The sequence below is a fragment of the Megalops cyprinoides genome, chromosome 25 (genome assembly GCF_013368585.1).
Source record: "Megalops cyprinoides isolate fMegCyp1 chromosome 25, fMegCyp1.pri, whole genome shotgun sequence".
Lineage (NCBI taxonomy): Eukaryota > Metazoa > Chordata > Actinopteri > Elopiformes > Megalopidae > Megalops > Megalops cyprinoides.
The window spans coordinates 1,364,747-1,389,217 of NC_050607.1; the positions used below are offsets into that span (position 1 = coordinate 1,364,747).

The 24,471-nt window shown below is 44.3% G+C and overlaps 2 protein-coding genes across 2 annotated transcripts; both read left to right on the top strand.

Moving 5' to 3' along the window:
• Positions 1 to 613: 613 nt before the first annotated feature.
• On the top strand, positions 614 to 19,202 carry LOC118771634 (cadherin-related family member 5-like). Its single transcript, XM_036519642.1, has 14 exons — positions 614 to 680; positions 1,422 to 1,630; positions 2,095 to 2,151; positions 2,467 to 2,559; positions 2,692 to 2,778; positions 3,039 to 3,149; positions 3,482 to 3,652; positions 3,879 to 3,969; positions 4,303 to 4,409; positions 4,665 to 4,865; positions 5,462 to 5,593; positions 6,020 to 6,098; positions 6,625 to 6,818; positions 19,161 to 19,202. Exons 1-14 carry the CDS (start codon positions 614 to 616, stop codon positions 19,200 to 19,202), a joined length of 1,641 nt encoding a protein of 546 aa, XP_036375535.1.
• LOC118772191 (interferon regulatory factor 5-like) lies at positions 13,951 to 24,376 on the top strand. The gene is given in 10 exon segments (XM_036520489.1): positions 13,951 to 14,202; positions 19,146 to 19,415; positions 20,120 to 20,306; positions 20,507 to 20,532; positions 20,729 to 20,756; positions 20,862 to 21,205; positions 21,207 to 21,246; positions 21,522 to 21,911; positions 22,209 to 22,327; positions 23,312 to 24,376. Coding segments are annotated over 9 exon segments (1,497 nt in total). The 5' UTR covers positions 13,951 to 14,202; positions 19,146 to 19,241; the 3' UTR covers positions 23,501 to 24,376.
• Positions 24,377 to 24,471: the final 95 nt, after the last annotated feature.

Sequence of the window (24,471 nt, forward strand, 5' to 3'; positions counted from 1 at the left end):
ATGTAGTTCATGCAGTTCAAGAATGCAGTTTCTCAGCCCTGAGCGGGGAAGAGGGGGAGGCTGAGACGGAAGGTGATACTCACTTTACCCAGGCTGGAAGCCGACCTCTTAGGGGCAGCAAAGTGAGAAAGTGAATGGACATGCCCAGCCCCGACGGAGAGACCATTAATTATAATGTCACTTTGCCTTCTGCAAATCTCATCATTCAGTGAAGGATATTGACAGTGCTATGGTCAAAACCAATTGCCATTAATTATTGCTGTCCATACTGGACACAGCTATAGTGAGTGGGCTTACCTGTCTGTAAACCCGGGGGAAAAGACGTCTAAGACGGATTTGAGGGAATTACATGAGATGAAAGTCCAAAAAAAGCCCTTTGGCGGTCAGTCAGTGGGAGGGACATGCATGTAGGAAGCTGACTTCTTACCCCCCAGTGAGGGCCATGCTGCCAGCTCAGCTGCTGGCTGGAAGTGATTCACTTTGTAATGATGGCATCATGGCTTCAAGGCTAAAAGTAAAAATGGAGAGAAAGATACATGCTTACTGATAAACGCCCTCTTTCCTCCTGTTCCTTCACAGTGAGTTGATACCCACTGCGGCGAGTCCCACCAAAATGCTCACTCTCTGGCGCTTACTGCTCTGCCAGCTGGCTGTCAACATCACCTACCGTATAGTGAAAGGTAATCATTTTCATTATCGAGCGGTAATACTACAATATTACACCCAAACTTGAAGTCATGTGGCTACTCTTCTACATATTTGTCAAATCTATGGCACACATTTCTTTATACTGGAGAGTAAATGCTAAGCATTTTATTTTGTGATTGGAATGTATGTAAATCTATTCAATTTTCACTCATTCAAAAAGCCACTTAAATATTTTACAGATTTTAAATTTGATTATTTCTGTACATTCCAAGTATTTTATTCAACTTATCAATTAGGAATGATAAAAATGTAGATTTTGTTTTATAAAAATATTGTTTAACATACACATTTTTCATTAAGCACAGCTTCTGAGTTTGTGAGGTTACCGCAAACCAATCATTGCTCTTTAAAGCACTACTTAAGGGCTCCACAGTGCCTCAGTTGGCAAGGTCATCCTGACTGCACTCTCAGCCCAATAGCCTGGGTCTGAGTCCGGTCATGTCACCTGCCAACAATGACCAGCAGCACAGAGCAGCGACAGGCAGGCCAGTCAGAGTTTCCTCATCTCACTGCTCTCACACACCCTGCAATTCAGCAAGCAAGCAGCTGTTGGCTGCATACGAGTGTATCAGAGGACTGCATGCTGCAGCACACCTTTACAGCTGCAAAGTGTGGTGAGACTAGGCTACTGCACAGCGAGCAATTCCAAGGCAGGGCTACATAAAAGCACCACTTAATGCATTAATACAGTGCCTAAACAATTTCATTGGTAGCCAACCTATGCCTTGGAGGTCAGGACATCTTTGCGACAGTCAAAGAAAACAGCCCTACCGGCGAATTTGTTGCAAACCTCAGCATTATTGGAGAACCAGGAGCCAACAGCGTTCGCTTGTGCCTCACTGGAGACAATGCTGACTGGTTCTTTCTGGAGGGGAAAACTATCAGGCTGAACACATCTTCCTCAAGGGCACTGGATCGAGAGGTAACAGGGTGCCACACTAAAATACAGCACTACACAACTTACTGTAAACACTGTATCACTCTTACTCAGCCATCTATTCATACCCCACACCTAACATAATATGATACATATTAAACCAAAGTAGTACATCAAGTTAATGTAAATACTTGCAAATATTTCACCACAGTGTTACACTGATGACATAATGCTACAATATAAGTGCAAACACTGTCACACTATATGACACCACTTGAACGCTAATACTACACCACACTGTCATATAATACTGTCAACATTATATTACACGATGTAAATTTCAATACAACTGTACTACTGTTACGCTGTGTTGGTACCAGTACTACACCAATGCCAACAGTACTATAGCATTTAGCTTTGGAGATGAGAGTGAATGACTGCGTGCGATTCTCTCCCCCTAACTACTCCAATACATTCATATAACTGATTTTATTCTGAACTTGTCAAAGGTCCAAGGATCGATTTTAATTGCAGCATTAACATGCTATGAAGATGACACAATCCAGGTAGGCTGTGTTATTTTACTAGTCATGTATTATCTCATCTGTCATGCTACTGGCTTAAAAAAACAAATGTGTTTCAGAAATATTAAGACAATATTAAGACTTTCATTCCCCACATTAAAATCCTGTACTGTTATGAAAACAATGTAACATCCACACATGCTAAATCCATGTTCCGTACCCTGTTTTTGATATGACAGCATACATTCACCAATCGCTATTACCTTAAAATTTCCAAAAGTAATTTATCAGCTCCATACAGTGGACTGTCTTTCAATGTTCTTCATGCTTGTGAATAAGAAAAGCGCTTTTCCCCAGAGTGAATACAGGATCATGGTTGAGATCCTCAACGAAAATGACAACAGACCTGCATTCCTGGAACACACTGTACAGCCCTTCAGCATAAGCGAGGTGGGAACACTGCACCTGATTAAATTTAGCTCTGACAGCGCACTTTATCAGTAACAGAAACCTGTTTGGGTAACTCTTCATCCCTTCGTTAAGCTCTTTATAACCTGTTATTGACTCCCTCTCTCTCTTCAGCTGACTGCAGTTAATACAGTAGTATTCACTGTCCAGGCTAAAGATGCAGATGAAGACACCATTATCTATGTTATTGACAAATCATCGGTACGTAACTGGCCACGCTTACTACCTTATATTGTAACAATCCTTACCTACATGAAACAAACGTGCCAAAAATGAAAAACATAAAATTTAAGGTATGGATATTTTAATTTTAAACCTGTATTGGCCGTCATTTCAGTATATGTACTTTTTTCACAATAGTAAAATATAAACTCCAAAAAGGAAACTATTTTATCCCTTGATGTCTCTGGGAATGGAAAGATCCAGTTTCATAACGACTGAAGTGTCTCCTCTCTACACAGCCTGATGCAAGCTATTTCAAAATAGACCTGCCTAACAGCGGCAAGGTGGTCCTGGCTAAACCTATGGACTTTGAGACCAAAACCCGGCTGCAGTTTCTCATTTATGCTGTGGTACGTCGCCTTTCACCTCAGTCTCTCTTTGGGTGGCAGCGTGGTGTAGCGGTTTGAGCAGCACGAATGCCGTGTGGAGTCCCGCCACTGTACCCCTGAGAGAGCCACTGTAATCTGCATTTCTTTGTGTGTACTTAGCGGTATTAACTGATGATAAAAGTATGCAGAATATAGCGGGGAAGCTGTAAAGTAAACACTGGCCTATTCAACGGGTAAAGAATTGAGAAAGGATAGGCTCATGCCCTGATGCAGATGCAGTGAGAAAGCCACTGCCTTCATGAAGAACACAGTAATGGTGTTAACAGTGCTGCTGACCCCTGGTTTTCACACAGGAAATGAACACTGAGGAGAAGTTCAACACCACCGCCACCCTAACAGTCAATGTCCTGGATGGAGATGACCAGTACCCCCAATTTCAGCCTTGCATCCCCCTTTCGCAGGATGAGACGCACCCCATTTGCACCAACCCAGTTTATATTGTCAACATCACGGAGAAGGAAGAGGTGACAATATCCCACACCCTAATTCTGCAGCAAAGTGCCTGTTTACATTCATGAATTACAATCAATCAAAACACAGTCTGAACTTACTGATTCACCTACCAGACCATCTGTATTCACTTTCATTTTCCAATACAAACAGATTCTCCCTTGCAGGGACCGCACTCAGGTGCAGTATAATACATTCCTAAATAAGAACTACAGCCAATATCAGTGCTCTGTTTTGCAGGACACCATCTTATACTTTTCTCCTGGTCCAATTTACGCTGTGGACGGGGACAAAGGCCTGATGACCCCGCTGTCGTACTCTATTCTGTCAGGTGAGACGGATAAATACTTTTCTTCTGTTATTAACAGAATACAATGTAACATTAAATGTAACACTTTCTATGGTTACATTATGGAAAAAGCTTTAACAGCTTTTGCGGTCAGGTTTTTCAATGTTTTGTCAGGTCTTGTCAAACACTACATACCATTGATGAAAAGTTGATTATTGTGGTTGAGAAAATGTGATGAGTAGAATAATAAAAAAATACAGTGATATACATATTTTACAACATGATAATACAATATGATAAAAAGTGTCACTTCATGAAGCTGTTATGCCATGCCTATGTAGCTTTATGTATTATAATGGGTTCCCCAAGCAACAGGTGCAGACAACGGCAGGTTCCGCATTGACAATGAGACTGGGGAAGTGACCCTAACGAGACGTGTGGAGAACAGACTGCTGACTCCTACTCTAAGACTAAGGATCATGGTGAGTCCCATACGACACTTACTGAGGCACTGTCTGTCTCTCCAATGGTACAATCAGCTTGTACTCAAGTAAATCTACAATATGATACATAAATATATACGTAAATACATGTAAATAAATACATATAGATACGTAAATAAATTAAATAGGGAATTGAACATGCAGCCTCTGAGTTACAAGACCACCTTCATCATACTGCATGGACCATCTCTGTAAGGTCTGTGAGATGTTCATTATGGTGTCTGTTTCTCCTAGGCTGCTCAAAGAGACGACCCCAAAAAATATACAGTGGCAACAGCACTGATCCGAGTCCTGGCTGAGAACCGCTTCCCACCCCATTTCAACAGAAGCACCTACAAAGGCTTCATCACAGAGGACAGCAGCCCAGCCACACTGGTTCACACCTATGGGAACACCGTACTGGTGATCCGGGCCAGCGACAGAGACTTCAGAAATGTAAGCTGTACAAACATCTTCCTCCCGTTCCAACCCTGATGCATAAATGTAGCACAAACCACTTTACAGGAGTTCAACATGAGCTGAGTGCTGATTCAAATGCAAAGACACACAGGGCTGCCGTCTGAAAACATCCAGTCTCTACCTGACTGTTGTATTTAGCCTGCATATCTAAACTGTATTACTGGTTCATCCAGTTTATAGATGACAATAAACCACAGCTATATGACTATATGACAATGCCCAACACAAATTACTTAAACAAAATGGCAAAATCGAGGCTGGGAGTATGTTTGGTTTAATGGTGAACCATTAAAAGAATAGTTAAAAGGACCAGTTTACAGACATTAGACATTCAGCTCACAATGTTTTGCAAAAAAATTCAGACTTCACAAGATGAAATTAATTTGAAACGATAGTCCCAAGAAATAATGGCTTGCTATTTTTTGAAAAAAGGAAATTGCCTTCCAGCCAGTTTTAATCTAAGTCACAGGGTAATATGACCTTGAGGTATCTGATTCACAAAAGTTTAGGACAGCTTTCTGTCTGTGAATCTAAGATTGTATTTATATTATATATCACTTATTCCATTTCAGGGGATCAACCCTAAGGTACATTACTCTCTGAGGCCAAAATCCAACAACACCAAGCTCTACCACATCACACAGGAAGGATTTCTGATTGCACAGACCAATCAGCTGCGAGCCTTTGAGAAGCACTTCCTTGAGGTGAGGAAACCCTTGAATGGAACATCAGAGTCATCAGTGACAGGAGAAGTCTCATGATTTTTGTTTTAGTTTTAAACAATATAGCATTTTCCATACATTATACTCCAATTTCATGCCATTATGATACATTATCAACATGCTTGCAATTATGCCTGACGCAGTGACTGCAGATAAAGGCAGACCACTTTGCAGAAACCGAGAACTCTTTCCTCTTTATGGAGGAAAAAATATGATACCGCAAGTTTTAGCTCCTGTTTTTGCTTCCATTTCAGGCAAACATCAGAAAATAATAAATACTGGTGTTTCTACGTATGTGACAAACTCTACATTTCTTTATCGCTGTACTGAACATTCATGCATCGAAACAAATTAATTCTATTCATGTGTTGAAACAAATTAGTTTATGAACAGGCATGTATTTTTCAGGTGCTTGCAACAGACCAGGAATCAGGAGAAGTGGTTCAAGCCTCTGTTGACATTGAAGTTCTCCAGAAAGGTCAACCAGGTAATATTATTTCCCTCAGAGAAAACCATCCCTCCCTACTTTTACCATACCAATTTATGACATGCCCAGAAAACCCAATCTGGCTGTTTCTGCGTATCTGTGTTACCAGCATATTCCCACTGAAAAGGAAAATCAGCCAAAGCATATGGATATGGAATATATATGCCCACTGAAAAGGGAAATCAGCCAAAGCATATGGATATGGAATATATATGCCCACTGAAAAGGGAAATCAGCCAAAGCATATGGATATGGAATACAGATACACACAACAGCGCACAGATAAACTGCCCAGCTAAGGACCACTGAGCTTTCCACCCCAGTTAGTTTTCTGGAGAGACCACGGATTGCACATGGCTCATATGCAGCTTAACACATGCAAGGAGGACTAGTACACTTGTACAAGAGGTCATTTATAATAAATGACGCAGCTTGAAGGGATGGATCGTATACGAGCTACTAAACTCAGTACTAAGAATAAGCCAAATCCGAGTACCAGGCGCCGCATCTGATTGTGTGTGTGCAGTTCCTCAGAGCCCGTTTGCGGAGCAGCGCCTGTACAGACGGATGGATGTGAGCGCGGCTGGAGGAGCTGCCACTGTGATTCTGCTCCTGCTGCTGGCTGCGCTCTTCCTGTTCCTCCAGCTGGCCAAGAGACGCAGGCGGCGGAAGCACCCGGCCGACAGAGGCTCGGTTGCGCAAGGGAAGCACCCAAACATGGTAAGGGCCAAAACCCGCCTCCAGCTTTAGGATATTGTATGTCACTTTAAATCGTTTAAAAATTAAAATATAAAAACCTGTGAAATCTCTGATCGAAGGGTATCAATGTCAGTTCCTGGTGAGCTAGTGTATATATTGATTTGTGTTCTGACTTCTTAACTTAATTAACTTATTATTAGGTTAATTGAACAAAAAATGTAAACACTACAATGGTAACATTTCACAATACAGGCCAATTAATTAACCATTATTAAACATTCTACACATGTATTAATGTTATTAATAAAGTTCTGTAGGGCCTGTCCTGTCAATCCACCAGGAACTGAGGTCACACCATGCTTTAATCTGAGTCATAAAAACGGCATCCAGAAGAGAAACACCACAAAACCGATCATCTATCATTACTCTCATTTTTAAAAATAATACACTTGAGCCCTACGGCATGCGTTTGATCCCTGGGCAGGCAGGGGTTTTTCTGTCCCCTTGCTCACTAGCAACCTCCACTGGTCACTGAGGCAGCTGCAGCCTGTCAGTATAAAGCTGTGTGTGACTGGAGCCTGCACAGGCCTGGCACAGGGACTGCAGTGCATAAAGAGGAGGTGACATCACGTGTTTCTGAGGAGAGTGCGTGTTTTTCTGCACCCTCCCGGACAGGCAGTGGGAGCTGAAGCAATGGGACACATTTCTATGATAGAGCTGAGCATTCAAAACTTCCTATCCAATCCCTAGACACAATCCAATCCCTAAACACAATCACTAAAAGGCCTTAAAATTAAACCAAGAGCTTAGAAATACACACATTTCAAATAAATCCTCAAACCTTTTCCACCCCTGCTCATTCCTTTACCAATGCTGCTTGTGTAGAGTTTAAGGTGGTGCCGGCTGGTGAGTTTTCTACAAGTCAACATCCATGTTGGAGTGGCAGTGGTTGTAAGATTCTAGTTCTGTTGTATGATACTACAACTGAATGGCTACCATGACCATTTAGGGTCAAACCAGGATGCTGGAAATAAGATGACCATATCATAACATGATTTTGACTGCTGTTCATAAAAACTAATTTTTCATTACTGTAACTACAAAAACAGCCATGGTTTTAGTTGTACATTGACCAGCCACAGTGACAAACTACTCAACCAAATCAAATAAAGATAATAAATTACAGATATAATTTTGTTCACAAGAATAGCCAGAATCTAAGTCAATTTATAAAAACTCATCAGACACACATTGGCAAAACAATTACATATTACAACACATTTACTCATCACTTCCTTCCAGCTTATTCACACTTCAGTTTGGTCCATTTCCCTGGAAGTTATATTCAGAAAATGTAAGAACAATTGGGTGCTATAAAAAATTAGAGCTGGTCAGTATACGGTCTTTGTCTCTTACGTCGTGATTTGCTCTTCTGTGAATAATGACATAGAATGACACCATGTTCGTTGTGGTGGCTGTGATTTTTTTTTCGCTATATATTCATAATTTTTCAAGATTTTACATCTGGATCACATTTGACATGACAAGCCTACCAGTCATCTGTCAGTAGTTGTGATGCTAAGAAGGCTAAGAAGCCTGCATGAGAAAGAAATGGCAATTGAAATAACTGACTTTTCCATGATCAACAGGTCAACCACGGAAGGCCTACACCACTGATCGATGAACTCTGCTATCACAACCAAGCATTTGCTGACCACGACTCATTAAGCTCAATTATGTTTGGCAAACAAGGAATTTACACTCAAAAAGAGGCGACGCCTGAGTTGACAGAGAACAGTGAAAAAAACCCACAGAAAGTATCGCCAGTGCAGCTGGCACCTGAGCCCCTGCCGAGTATTCTGTCACCATCCATTCTGTCCAACGGAAGAATGTCAAACAAGTCAATCCGCAAATCAGTTTCGTTTAAGGATGAGGTCATGCTGGAGGAGAAGAGAGCTGCCCTTGCAGAGCGACCAAGCTCCAGAAGTGTAAGAGTTCAGATGGAAGGGAAGCAAGCAAACGTCCAGATGGGCTACATGACACCCTCACCACAGAAGGCACCCGAACAGAGCCAAACAGAAGAGACAGAGGAAGGGACCGAGAGGGTGAAGGAGCGAGATGAGAGAAAGCCTCATGGTGACGGCCCCGCCTCACACAGCTCGAAAGAACAGGAAGGCAATGACCACAGTGATGACGATGATGACAACGACGACATGCCAGAAAATCCATACAAGTCCATGCACCCTGCAGTTTCCACAACAAATGCTGAAGAGACCCCAGGCAACAGCTCAAGTCATCAAACAGATCAAATGGAGGACCGTGGTGAGAAAGAGAAACAGGAAGGTTTGCAGGGCCAAAGTCTGTCGTTCCAAGAAGACAACACATTACAAACCACCAGCAGCCAAGCAGGGGTGAAAGGTGACCCCCCACAGAGCCCTGACTCTAAGACAACACAGGATGGGCTCCTGTTTTTTGTGGAGGATTCAATAGAATTCTAACCATTTTGTACATAATCATATCCCAGGAAGCCAAAGGTACTGTGTACACAGACAATCATTTCAGAAAGACACAATAATAAAGCAAAGCCCCAATCGGCCTGGGCTCCCGAGAGGCTGAAAGTTAAGGTGCTCACATGAAGCACAGGCTGAGCCCTGCATCCTACAAACCCAGCTGCATCATCTTCCGACACTGACCAGGAGCCCAGAGCTGCAAAACAAAATGGCTTTGTTCTGCCGGGGACTTGGGCTGTGTGGGTCGGCCTGCAGCAGCACCTATGACAGCTCATGAGGCACCTGCAAAGTGCCCCAGTGGCAACAGGGGAGAGGCCCATCCTCCAAGGGGCATCTTCCCTGCTGCACCAGCACAAGGGCTGTGCCAACAGGCAAGATGTAAATGATTGGGAATTGCAAATTTGGAGAAAAAGGGAAAAAAATATTAAGAAAATACTAAAAATAAAAACATACATCCCAACGTTTACGCTCCAACAAATATGCTAGAAGGAAAAGGAAATTTGAACAACGTCAAAAACCGCCCCTCTCCTCCTTGTGTTATAATAACAGCCTTAATATGTGTAAAGTCTGTGCAGTTCCACAACTCTCATTTACAATCTTGGAAGAATGACCTTGAATTAAGAAGGAGGAAATATCAGAAGTACACACAGTGCTATAACACAGCCTTTGTGTGTCACCTCTTGAATGTTGACAATATTTTTTTGTCTTTGTAATTATTTGTCTTTTAGGTGTTCACACATTCTCATACTTTTTTGCGAGCTGAATGTCATGTCATTGGGAGTTGCCTCAGAGCAATTGTTCAAATGAGTTGATGACCTGTGACTGCGTATGTCAATAAAATGTTCTCTGACTATTAAAAATGAATCTTTAATTTGACACATTCCCTTCTACTAAGATAGAAAATACATACATTTTGCATTTATCTATTACAACTAGTTAAGCAGCAATTACATCTGCATATCAAAATGTGTACATTTAAAGCAATTTGGAGTGAGATCTATCACCAGACCAACAGGTTACATGAATCACTCTGTCAATCATGTCAGGAATCAGCTTCTTACCAGGAAGGCGACTTCAGAATGAGAGCAATGTTTTATGCCCACAAACACGTGTTTTCTTGCCGTCTGAGAAAAAGGCTGCCCAAAAAACATTAACACATACCCCGCTGTCAAATCCCATAGCTATGAACTCACTGACTCAATCAGGAGTATACTAACAAGGTTAAAAGATGGCTTATCTATCTGAACATTTTTCACTTACAACAGACCAGATTATTGAGCAACTCAGTGAGACAGCTTCAGTTCTCACAATCGTTATCTACACAAACAGGTCATTGAAAATGTATCATACAGTACAATGAAAATATTCTCCACTGAAGTCCAATTATTATTAATTATGATTATCTTTGATCATTATTTTCTCCACCTGTCCAAACGTGTGCACTCAGGTTCCCTTCTGGTCAAGTAACGACAGTGCTGTCAGCAGTCACAGCTGTATACATGGCTGCATGCCCAACAAGTGCGATCAGAGACTGCATACTCTTGGCCCTTTGATCTCACCATCTTCTCACCATCTTGTGGGAAAATACTGTTACTCTGTCACTTTAATGGGGACAGGCAGATATACTGGGTCAAATGAAATACCCTCAGGGCAATTCATTACTTTACATTATCTGCTATATTTCTGCACACAGGTGGCTTTAATTCACTGATCACAGTTCAAGCTCACCAGAGGACAAAGAAAGAAAGGGATGAGGGACTAAGATTAATGGAACCATTCTAAAATTCTAAAGCACTTCATACACAAATATGAATCTTCAAATATGTGTATCCATCGTTTTGGGACAAGCCTTCTAGAGGCATATCTGTTCCTCACTTTTCCAATGTAATAAAGTAGCACAAGAGCATTTAATGCATTCATTGAATTATTATTATTTATTAATGCATTCATTTATTATTTGCTCGGCGCCTGTTATCATGTCAAGCACTACACAGTTTCTTTTACCTGTCATCCATTCACCTGTCTTCTCTCCAACTCTCGACTGTTTTAACTGCTTTGTTCTCACCTGTCCATTTCAGTGTCTCTCTCCAGGTCCTGAAGTGACCACCCGCACCTCTTCTGTTGTTCAAAAACAAGAAGGATATGACATCAACAGGTGCAATGCTTTGCATTATAATTTCCTTTTATGATTGTTTTCTGCATTTTACTGTTGATTTACTATGTTTACATTTATTCACTTAGCAGACATTTTTATGCAAAGCAACTTACAAGTGAGGCAGAGTACAACACAAGCAAAACGCCATACAAGGAGTACACAATATAAAAGTGTTGCTTGTCAATAGTTGGCCAAACAAGGTACAAGCTACCTGGTAGAGACATGAGTGCATTAAACCACTGCATTATTTATTATTATTTTTATTTTTTTCAAGGAAAACAAAGTTTAGGACGTAAGAAATTACTTTAGGTGGTAGTGTTTCGGGCGATCAGGTGAGCGCGAACATGTCTTCACATGTTTCTTGAAAATGGTGAGCGATTCGGCAGAGAGGATGAAGCTTGGAAGGTCATTCCACCACCGGGGGACAACTGCAGAGTAAATCGTAAATGACTGATAACATTAGATAATATGTGATCCTCCGACACAATAAAATAAGTTTAATGCTTAAAGTAGTTCAGAAATGAATTTCTTGTGTACACTAGCCAGACATATATCATATATATCATATCTGCTAAATAAATAAATGTAAAATGTAAATGTAAACATATAGGCTACACTGAAAACTACAAACGAGACACCTCACCGTGCTGCTCGGGTCCAACCGGTTTCCCTAAAATAAATGTACACTTTCGTGCATTCATACTCGTTACTCTGGAAATACTTGACATATTCAGTTTTATATGGAATCTTAAGACGAAGTCCATCATTACAGAAATTATGTGAAGCAAATGGTTAGTTTATGACAAACTTAAAGTAACCGTTAACTATCCACATTCACTAGCTATTACTAATTCTGCTTTTGGTGAATAGCTAACTTCAGTTAGCTAATGTCGCTAGCTACATTATCTGACCTCAAAATTGCCAGACAGCAATCCCTTCGGTTAAATCATTTTTTCAGATAATATATTACTAATGTTAAATAACCAATGTGTGCTAAAATACTTACCAACATAACAACAACATAAATTATCTGACGAGTATGCAGCTGACGTTGAAGGCGTTGGTCGACGTTAGCTAGCGGTTTGCTATGACAGATGGCTAGGTCTGCCATGGCTTTTCCAGCAACTAGGCTATAGAACAGTTTTTAACAGGCTAATGTATTGGAAATGTAAACCTAATATTTTCTATATTTTGCTACTTGTTTGGAGCTAAAATGTACCAGTTATTTGCGGTGGAGAGATCTCCTCACGCTGCCGCCGTTACCAAGCCCTCCAGTGGCCGTCACGTGAGCGGGGCCGCTGAACCCACGGCGCGAAATTCCAGCAGAAAACCTAAGGACCCATTATAAAAATATTAAAAATGGTAAAACATTGTAAAAACTATGACAGTACCGAGTTGTCGCAAAACGAGTATTAGTCACCGGTTGATTGTCGCAGCCTGGGTAATAGCAAAAAGCTCTACGGTCAGTTATGGTGGTTTTGCGTTGTAAAGTTACCTCAGCATCTGCGCGTGACTGTGGAATTTAGCGCGAAAATACGACGCCGCATACAGTGCAGGTGAGGTCAGCATACATGCGCACCTTTACATTGCGACCATCAATACAACATAATACAAAACTGGGGTTGACTGTTGAGGCTCAGAAGTTGGTGTCCATGGTTGTGGTACAGTACTGTAACAGATTTACTGGCGCCCTCTGGGTGTCACTTCTGGAAAGGGATGAGCCGTCCTTGCAGGGTGGGTTTCAGCGGGTGTCCGCACATGTGGCGTGTTCCTGGGACTCGACATTGCCCTGTACCCTTACTCACATTCTGTACCCACAGCAGCAGGTTGGCTTAGGTTCTTGCGAACATCCCTGTAAAGAAACGGGCTGCGTTTTCACTTCGTCTGAAACCTTTGGCTGAAGCGAATATGTTTCTTGAAACCGTCTTGCTTGAAGACATTATATTTACACTTCAGTACACATGGGGTAGCCTGCACCTCGGCAACTACCTTTATGTTTACGTGCAGGAAGAAAATGACATGAAAATATATAGCAAATCACTTTCACCAGCGAGAATTACGACCCATTAAACCTAAGGTAATCCTCATGTTCTGTCACAACTGCTATAATGGGGCCAGAAGCAGAGCATCTATACACTACTTTTTCCTTAAATTTCTGTTAAAATTAGGTATTTTTTTTCTTTTTCAATCAACTCTGCGCAGATTCACTGATCTTACTGTATCAAATCGCTTAATAGTACGTCACTTCCAGATAATTTTAGATCAGTGAATCTAGGTAGCATTAGAAACGATAGGCTACACTAACTATAGAACCCTGGTGAATTGAAACGCCAGAACTGAAGGCTAATTTCTTAACTTGGTCATTGTGTTAAGCTTGAAATAGAGCACGCCAGTAAATTTACCGCTTCCGTCTATATACTCTTGTCACCCGGAAGGGTGGTACCTCCACAAGTTCTCCAAACTTTGCGTCACTTCTTTCTCATCAGTTTCTACTGTAGTAGCCTACGCGATAATTAAGAAGGTAATAGGAGGCTGTAGGAAGGGTTATGAACGCCTCGTGTGTTTCAGGGTAGGCTAATAACAGACCAATATTAGGTGTCTATCAAGTTCTTCCCACCTTCAGTCCCTTTGCTTTCTCTTGCAGTTCCAAAGGCAGATTCCCTTTCTGCGACCCCAAAATAACCAGTGCTCCTGCATCAGTGAAATTGAACTGAATCACCAGAACACCGGTTTCAAAGAGGTGAGTGTTATTAAATTCGTGCACCGCGAGCAGTAGTCGGATATACGAATAAGAACAACTATTGATGAAATCTCGTTAAAAATTAATTCTATGGGGTATGTATTATGTGCTTCACAGATTCTGCAAATCTTATCTTTAAATAATCATATTTACAGAGCGAATTTATATTTTATAAAATCAGTAAATATTCACAGAATGTGTGCAGCCTTGATCCAAATTTGACCTGAGACACAGTCGCCTGTCTTCGACGGACTCCGCTGGATATTTTTAAAACCGACAAAGTCAGTGAGTCCCTTTGAAAGAGTAACTAATATTAATGTACTTTAACGTTATGATTTTAAAATTCTCTTTTCTGTTCAATTCAAGTTTTGGTAACGTGTCCACAATAATAAATCAGTAGCTTTTACTACGCAAGTTAATTTGCCTATTGCCTTCCGAAACGCATATTATTTGAACAAGAGGAATTTGAGCGGCTACAACTTTCACCCCTATGAAACTTTTAAGTTTTCCGCTGGTGAAAATAGTTAATCTAAACCTGTGAAGACTCTAAACCTCTTTGTTATAAATAAAATAACACTCGTCTGATTGTGGCTACGATGTATGTGTATGACTTTTCAAAAAGACATGTCATATAATTTTAGAATATCAAATGATCATCCATTTTGTGCAAATAGCAATATGAATTTTTAATTAAGTTATATCATGCTGAAATTTTTAATGTACAGTTAGCACACGAACTGGTGTCTTAGTATTCACCTGTTTTGGGAAGTACCTGTCAGAATTACAGTGCAGCATTTCAACAGTTATTATACCTGTGCTGACACAATTGCCTGATTTCAACCCCACAGCAGACATATTGCAAATATAGCCTGAATCAGTGAACACGGCTGAAAGATACAGGCAAAGAGAGGAATAGAACATCTGTGATATAGAACTCAAAACACGGGCAATATTTGGTGTCGCACCGCTGCAAGCTGTGTCGTTTCAGGGCAGTAACAGCCCGATTGCACCTCAGAGTGAATGAAGGATAGTTCAACAGTATGGTGCATCCATTATCAGTCACAGGTTCCGCCTGTGTCCAGCACATATACATATTATGCGTATAACTCACCAAAAACGGAGCATCTCAGTCAGTACTTTGAGAAGATAATCAAAGGGAGCATGTGTAAGGCTTATAAGGGCCATTGACTTGGGTTTGCACTCCAAACATTAAAAATAAACCTTCCAGCTTATAAGGGCCATTGACTTGGGTTTGTGCTCCAAACATTAAAAATAAACCTTCCAAAGTGAACTGTGGGGGTGTTTGTGGTGACTGTTTAAAGTCCTGCCCCAAAACCAAGGATGTGTGAGAGACTTAGCACGCATAAAAATATTACAAATATTCCATGCAGCTACAGGAAGTAGTATTTACTGACTTAATGTCAGCCTACTGTTTTATTTTGGAGATACAGATGTCCTGTCACATTACCAAGCTTCACTACGTTCTCCTTCTCTACGTGTTTAGCAGCCTAGGCTCACTGATTGACACCAGTGTATAATATCAGCCTACTCTAGCATAACACTGGTGGGTCTGCTGTGGGGGTAGACCCCTACCCCCTGGCAGCCACATGGCTCTCAGAAAGATAAAATTAGCTCACTGGGCTAAAGTGCCATGTGGCTTGCCAGGGGAACAGCTACTCTCTGGCTCAGTGGGGTGACTGTACCCCCTGTAGCAGATGCATGCTAATGAGATCCACCGCACCAGATGTAAGAGTTGGTGCAGAATCTCTCCTGCTGCTGTCAGGTGATGCTGAGATGCATGTCAGACTGCTGCATATGCCACGCCTCTTACAGAGCACTGCACCTAGCAGCCCCCAGATCAGTGGCCAGAGGCCGCACACTGTCCTTACTGCACGCTGCCTCGGTGCGCTGTCCTTACTGCACGCTGCCTCGGTGCGCTGTCCTTACCGCACGCTGCCTCGGTGCGCTGTCCTTACCGCACGCTGCCTCGGTGCGCTGTCCTTACCGCACACTGCCTCGGTGCGCTGTCCTTACCGCACACTGCCTCGGTGCGCTGTCCTTACCGCACACTGCTGTCCTTACCGCACACTGCCTCGGTGCGCTGTCCTTACCGCACACTGCTGTCCTTACCGCACACTGCCTCGGTGCGCTGTCCTTACCGCACACTGCCTCGGTGCGCTGTCCTTACCGCACACTGCTGTCCTTACCGCACACCGCCTCGGTGCGCTGTCCTTACCGCACACTGCTGTCCTTACCGCACACTGCCTCGGTGCGCTGTCCTTACCGCACGCTGCCTCGGTGCGCTGTCCTTACCGCACACTGCCTCTGTGTGCTGTCCTTACCGCACACTGCTGTCCTTACCGCACACTGCCTCGGTGCGCTGTCCTTACCGCACGCTGCCTCGGTGCGCTGTCCTTACCGCACGCTGCCTCGGTGCGCTGTCCTTACCGCACGCTGCCTCTGTGTGCTGTCCTTACCGCACACTGCCTCTGTGTGCTGTCCTTACCGCACACTGCATCGGTGCGCTGTCCTTAGGTGCGCTGTTTCTCGGTTTCGGTTGATTAGGAAATTGAAGTATAAATTCGTATTTGAGTGGTTACACAGAACATCTGCTATTCTCAGTATCTTTCGGTCTTGCCTCACTCTATGTAAATGAGTTCAAAATGGCGAGTGAACGCTGTTGTATAAAATGTTTTCTCATACATACATCTACCTGTTATTTAGTAGATGCTCTTATCCAGAGCAACTTAAAAGACACATTTATGTTTCATACCAGCACATACAATATCAGATTTCAGAGCATTTGGATCTGTCTGCATTGATCAAATGTATGTAGTGGTGGTCTTAACCACTAAAGATCAGGCATGTTTTCCAGAGCAGTTGTGGTATAGCACTCTGGGGGAATTTTGCACTAAATATCTTACTTTACTTTACTCCAAACTGTTCTGAGATAGTCTCAGCAAGGCACATACAGTATCAGAGCAAATATGTGGAAGTTGGTTTTGCAACAAAAAAACATTAGCTTTCATCTTATTTATATCAATTGTATTTTTTGTTTGGAAACCTTGCCTTCACCTGATGGATATATTCAGAAAGTCTATCTAGCAGTCAGAACATAATTTGGCAAAATGTCATCTAGCTTTATGAAGACAATATTGTGTATTATTTTTTGCTTTGCTACTACCTTTTCAAATCATGCAAAAATGAATGAACAAGTAAGAATAACATGGTTTTCATTAGTGCTGCTGGTATATTCTATTAAAGCCCACTCTCTGCATTTTGAGTGACATGTGATTTACAGTCTGTGCCTTACATGCATTTTATTATACTTTGTTGAAAAATGCTCTGGTGTCTATGTGCTAGATTTTATTAAAGGACACTCCCAGCATTTTGAATGATACCCATTAACCGTCTGTGCTTCGTATGCATTTCATAGGAGTCTAAACGAACAAATGCTCTGTGCTTTTCCTACATGCTGCTGCGGTGCTTCAGGGCTCTCTCAGAATCACCCCAACATATCAGCTTTTTTATAAACTGAGATCAGTTACCCTAATGTTGTTCATCTGATACCAGTGGCTTTGTCCCTTGTGTCATGTCATCAGACCGTGCAAAGTAAGTTCTTATACAGTGTGCGAAATGCCTGCATTCTCCTGCTGTTCATGTGATATTCTGCACTGCCCATGTGATATTCTGCACTGCCCATGTGACATTCTGCACTGCCCATGTGATATTCTGCACTGCCCATGTGATATTCTGCACCGCCCATGTGATATTCTGCACTGCCCATGTGATATTCTGCACTGCCCATGTGACATTCTGCACTGCCCATGTGATATTCTGCACCGCCCATGTGACTAATGTTCTCAGATGATGCCATATCCTGAAGGAGATTTTCCATGTTCGAGTCTGCAGTCACATGACTGAATTAACGCATTGTCTGACTGGATGAGACCAGCCCTTTCAGACCTGTAGGATTTCCTCAGAGGAGGGCCAGTTCTGTGCTCTGCTGGCCTGTATGCTCTTTATGTTATTGAAATTCTGAGCAACTAAATCAGCAGCTTTTCAGCCTCTTCCTTTTTGCCTCAGTTTATGGAAGGTGTGAGAACAGCACAGTCTGTAGTAACGTGTGTGTGAGTACATGAGCTCAGAATTGCACAGTCTGTAGTAACGTGTGTGTGAGTACATGAGCTCAGAATTGCACAGTCTGTAGTAACGTGTGTGTGAGTGCATGAGCTCAGAATTGCACAGTCTGTAGTAACGTGTGTGAGTACATGAGCTCAGAGTTGCACAGTCTGTAGTAACGTGTGTGTGAGTACATGAGCTCAGAGTTGTACAGTCTGTAGTAACGTGTGTGTGAGCGCCCCGCACTTTGTTTTACTTTCCTCCTTTGTTTGGACAGTTGGGTAATATGATATGTTAATTTGTATTATTCATCTGCTATCAAACCCAAAGTCAAACTTTGGTTTGTTCCCCGTGCGACTTCCCTCTTGGGCTTTCCAAATGGACAGCCATTGTGGGTTGAGGTGGGTCAAACCAACGATCTTGGCAACCATTCAGTCCCACTTCCTAGCAAGAGATCATTAGCTCACATGCACAGAATACCTAGATTCTTCACAGAGGGATGAAGAATAAAGAGTCTGCAGCAGCACCATGCTAGCAGAAACCAAGGCTTGCGGTGCATGCAGAGTGGCTGAGCTGTGTGTAGTCTCTCTGATGGCTGTCCTACTCTGTGAGGTCAGCAGAGGCCATATTTGCACTTCATCACATCTGGGACACTTTCTGCCTCTTGGCACAGTTGGTTTTAACCGTGAGGAAACGGCAGCACTATGACCACACAGCCTGCTTTTGACTGCAGTACATAAGAGCTGTGCTATCCTCTGCAAAAGTTCATTCAAAGGCGATGCATCATGGCTGGAAGTGAGCTCAGGTCCGGTCTCTCTCAGTTCTCTCTGCTCCAGGAGGTGACATCACCGTGGGTGGTGGAGGAGTGCACACGCTGAGCCCTGGCGCAGCGACTCGGCCCCCCCTCCCCCCCCACCATGACCCTGCAGCCTCGGCGGATTCGGCTGAAGCCCTGGCTCATCGCTCAGGTGAACAGCAGGAAGTACCCCGGTCTGCAGTGGCTGGGCTCCGAGCAGAAGCTATTCCGGATCCCCTGGCGCCACGCCACCCGCCACCTGCCCATGCTGGAGGATGAGAATACCATCTTCAAGGTGAGCGCGTTCTACTCCGCCCGTCGGCCGGCTCAACACACAGCACCGCAGGTCAGCGGCTCTCTCAGTGAAAATAGGACAAGCAAGCTTTCATAAACCAATCCTGGAGACACTACTCACTGTGGGTGTTGCTGCTGCATCCCTGCCGCCCATCTTCAATCTGTTGACTTTCTCCTGAGAGTGTAACATGAGTCAGAAGCACTGCTGGCCTGTGTTGTGTTAGCATCAGAAGCAATGTAATGGCTGGTCTTCCATGCTCTGCTTGGTTAAAGCTGGAGTAAGGCTGGAGTTTCCTGAGCGGAGGAAAGGGGCCGGTGGTGATTTCCCGAGATCAGTGCGCCACACACTTCACCAAACACAGTCTGTTTGTCATCATAGACTCCAAAGCCGTTAACTGGGAACTTCTCAACACGAGTGGATTAACCTGCCATCAGTACTTCATGTATAGTGTCTCCTTGTATTCTTGCATCTGTTCTTCTCTAAGCAGGAGAGAAGGCAGTTGAACTGTTTTTTTCAGCTGGAATGTCTGTGTATCCCTTATTCATTGCAAAAGTATGTGCTATCTCAGATTAGACAATGAGGTGATTCCAGGCCTGGGAGCTGGGAAACTGTCGGGACCCATGTCAGCAGTGCAGGGCTCAGGGCAGGAGTTCATGGTTCCAGAACAGCCAGCCCACCCTCCATGTCAACCCCCCCCCCCACAGGCCTGGGCCCTGGAGACAGGGAAGTACCAGGAGGTCGTGGACGAGCCCGACCCGGCCAAGTGGAAGGCCAACCTGCGCTGCGCTCTCAACAAGAGCCGTGAGTTCCGCGTGAAGTTCGATGGCACCAAGGAGGCGCCCGTCCAGCCGTTTAAGATTTACGAGGTGTGCGACCAACCGTATCCAGGAGGTAACCACCACAATTGAAGGGCTGATTAGTGCTGGACCTGTTAACAAGCCAGCTTTAGATGCACGTAACTGAACAAATGCATGTAACTGAAATGAAAAGTTTTTGTACGTGTCTGAGATGGATAAATTTAAGCATTCTCCATGCTGTATTTATAAATATACTATTCATTCATTGACATCAAATGTGTTTTTTTGTTTCAGATACAGGGGATGATGAAGATGAGGAGGTAAAGAAACATTTACACAGAAAACCATAAATATCATAATTTTGTTTATGGATACTGATGTTGCATACCTTCATTTCATGGTTCAAATACTACTTTCACAATTTTTTTGAGATGAGTGAATACTTACTCATTAATAAAATAAGACTGTGTCGTCAGACTTAATGCAGTCAATGTGTTGCATTATCTTTATTTTCAGCTGCCAAACATTGTTGGTCTCTCTATCGGTAAGCTGCCTCTCTGACTTATATAGCATTACTTTTGGAGAAAGGTAGAATGCTGTACTGTTTAGTGGATCTATCAAATGAGATAATCCTGTTTAATCTCTGCAGACAACAGAATTGCAGAAGTTCCCGGTTACCCAGTAATCTCCATGTACACGGGGGACCGATCCTTCCTGAACGCTCCCATCAGTGACAGCTACAGCCCTGCCCCAATCCCACAGATGGCCCTGCCACAGGAAGGCCTCCCAGCCAATCCCAACGGAGGCATCCCTATGATGGACATTTCGCGTCTTGCCATGACTTTACCTGAGTTTCAGGGCCCCGTGCCCCTCCCGGGGGATGTGGGTCAGGTCCAGTTTGGGCACCTCCCTGAGATGCCCCCGCCCGTCACCGTGGCAGCGGTGGAGGACAGCCTCATGCCCGAGGCTCAGGCCGAGGGGGGGGGGGCAGCCCTGCATTTACGACCTGCTCAGCAACCCCCACATGCTGCCCTGTGAGAGTGCTGCCCCCCCCCCCCCCCACACTCACACTGCCATCTCATTATGTTACACTACATTACAGCTCATACTGACCCTCCATGCTGTCCTGCAACAAGATGCTGCATTAATTTTGAAAATGCATACTTATGAATGTCTTGATATTCAGATACCCACTTGTCTTCAATGTAACCCTTACAATGCCAGCACAGGAAAGGTCAGCAGTACCCCAGCGCGTCCGACAGCTCATAGCGTTTGACAGAAATGTTCTCTGTACGTCTCTTTACCTCAGTGACTGATCTGGACATCAGGTTTCAGTACCGCGGCCGAGTGGCCAGATCGCTGACGGTCAGCAACCCGCAGGGCTGCCGGCTCTACTACGGCCACCTGGCGCCCACCCCGGACCAGGTGGAGCTGTTCGGCCCGGTCAGCCTGCAGCAGGTCCTGTTCCCGGACGCGTTGGACATCCCCAACGAGAAGCAGCGCTTCTACACCAGCCAGCTGCTGGACGTGATGGACCGCGGCCTGATCCTGGAGATCGAGGGCCAGGACATCTACGCCCTGCGACTCTGCCAGTGCAAGGTGTTCTGGTCCGGGCCAGGCGTGCCCGAGCAGGCCCCGCCCAATCCCATGGAGAGGGAGAAGAGGATCAGGGTGTTCAGCCTCAACAGCTTCCTGCACGGTGAGTGGGGGGGGGGATATCAGGGTGTTCAGCCTCAAAAGCTTCCTGCACTTCCTGGCCTAATGTGGCTCTGCTTATGGCCACACAACCACACTGTACACTGAGACAATGTCTGCACAACGGCTGACCAGTAGCAAGCAGCGGTGATGCTGAATGAGGGCAATGTAGGTATTTCTCATCACAGACAGGGCAGATGGATAGTAAGCAGTGCCTCTCGCTGCAGTTTGGGATGTGCTGTGCGTTCTTACCTGAACTCAGCTCACTTTAACATCCTGCATCACTTTCCTCCGGCTGCAGGACTTATCCTGTTCCAGAAAGGTGAAGCCATGGCCCCGCCCCCTTTTGAAATCTACTTCTGTTTCGGAGAAGACTGGCCTGACAAGAGGCCCAAAGAGAAGAAGCTGATCATAGTGCAGGTACTGAGCCATCCTCAAAGCCTGGAGCCTGATGACACAGAGATCGAGAATGTGCTGCCTATGTCTGCTGCCCTGTGCAGCTGCGCTTTAGACTGAGGGGGAGACGGCTCTCCTCCCCCAGCCAGGTGATGCATGGCGGCCATTATGGGCCGAAACGCTCACACAGCCAGAGGTGGGGGCGTGCAGACAGTTGAACTGGACCTCAGGGAACCCACCACTCACTGCAGTAAGTGCATGATATAGCGACCCTGAGGCCTGAAAATTAATCAACCTTCCAGCACCTGCTGCTATTAATCAAGGTTTCAGGGGTAGAGCAGAGGTCAGGATGTGGTTCAGGGGTAGAGCAGAGGTCAGAGTGTAGTTCAGGGGTAGGGCAGAGGTCAGAGTGTGGTTCAGGGGTAGAGCAGAAGTCAGAGTGTGGTTCAGGGGTAGAGCAGAGGTCAGAGTATGGTTCAGGGGTAGGGCAGAGGTCAGAGTGTAGTTCAGGGGTAGGGCAGAGGTCAGAGTGTGGTTCAGGGGTAGAGCAGAGGTCAGAGTGTGGTTCAGGGGTAGGGCAGAGGTCGGGGTGAGGATGAGTGGACCCCAGGGTTGTATGGCAGGGGAAAAATACCATGTTGATGTACAGAGGAGTCAGAATGAGTGAGAAGCCGAAAACACTCCCCACTCCAAGCTGCTGCCTCTGGCAGCGGGGGGTCCCCTGTTTGGGTGGGTCACAGCCGGATGAATACAGATGAACACAGCTGGTACTTTTTCCATGGGTGGCCAGTTCTGCATGTATAACCAGCCTCCCCGTCTCAGAAAAACCTGCATATGGCTGCCAGCTTTTTTTTTTTTTTAACCCTTTGACTTTAGACTATTTGCATAGCAGCTCTGATCATATTTTCTGTAGGGTTCTGTTATGGGAGACTAAAAATGCATTGACTAACAGTCCGGGACCCCAGTGGTTCAGTACAGTAAGCTGACACGGTTGTCCCCCTTCCCCAGGTGACCCCTGTGGTTGCACGGATTTTGACTGAGATGTTTTCGGGTGAACTCTCCTGGTCGACAGACAGCATCCGACTGCAGATCTCCCACCCGGACCTGAAGGACCAGACAGTGGAGCAGTTTAAAGAGCTGCACAGACTGCTGCAGAGGCAGCAGGGCCAGGCTCCGTGGGTCACTGCCCTCCGCTGAGCAGTCCTGCCTCTGCGTTTCAGCCCGTGCTGCCCAGCTAACTGCCTGCTGCTGCCGCCTGTTTTTAAGGACCACCTGTGAGGACATTATGCTGTGGAACCCAAGAGCCAAACTGTTAGCAATGAAAAAAGTCATCCTCTTCTCAGTGTTTTCTCATGGGTTCTTGACCTTTTGAGTTTGAAGCCAGATGTGGAGATTGTGATCTCATCTCCTAATAAATGATGGCAGCATAAGAATTATGGCTGCTGTAGCAAAATCAAAATAGTCCTTATTGTTACAAGTCCTTGGAGGTAACAACTTACCATTGTAGTTTGTGTATTCAAAACCAATGCCATTATCACAGAAACCACATAAATTAGAGTGAACAAGTTAAATATCAACCATGGTATCCATTCTGATCTCCAGAATGGGTTACTATTCTTTTGTAAACCCAGACATTCACAGTTCTGTCTGGATGTGCAGTGAGTAATCCACAGCAAGCTGTAAACAAGATGTCAGAAACGCACAGTACTTGAATACGATTATGTGGTCCCTACTTTTTAAATACTCATCTACATGACAACTTTACTAGCTATCAAATCAAAAATGTTGGATTTGCAATTTCACCTTGAGAAAATCAAGCATGGGAAATTTATGTTAATAGTAAATTGCAGACAATGGAGAACTTTTCATGCGACAGTCAAATGAATGTTTTCTTCCGTTTCCTTCAGATTAAATGGTTGAATGAGCACTCAAATTAGACTGCTCCATTACATCAAAACACAAGTCACAAACAACACAAGTTAAGTAAATGTGGCAATCAGGTTTTTCCAGGACACGCCTAAATTCACAACTGTAAAAAGGCAAACAGAACATATGACTAGGCTGAGCCGTCTGGCTGTGGAACTGGCCCTGCGGCCTCGCGGGGTTCCGCTGGTGAGCGCACGCGCTCGGCCTCCTCTCCCGGCTGAGTGACGGGCTCCGGTGCAGCA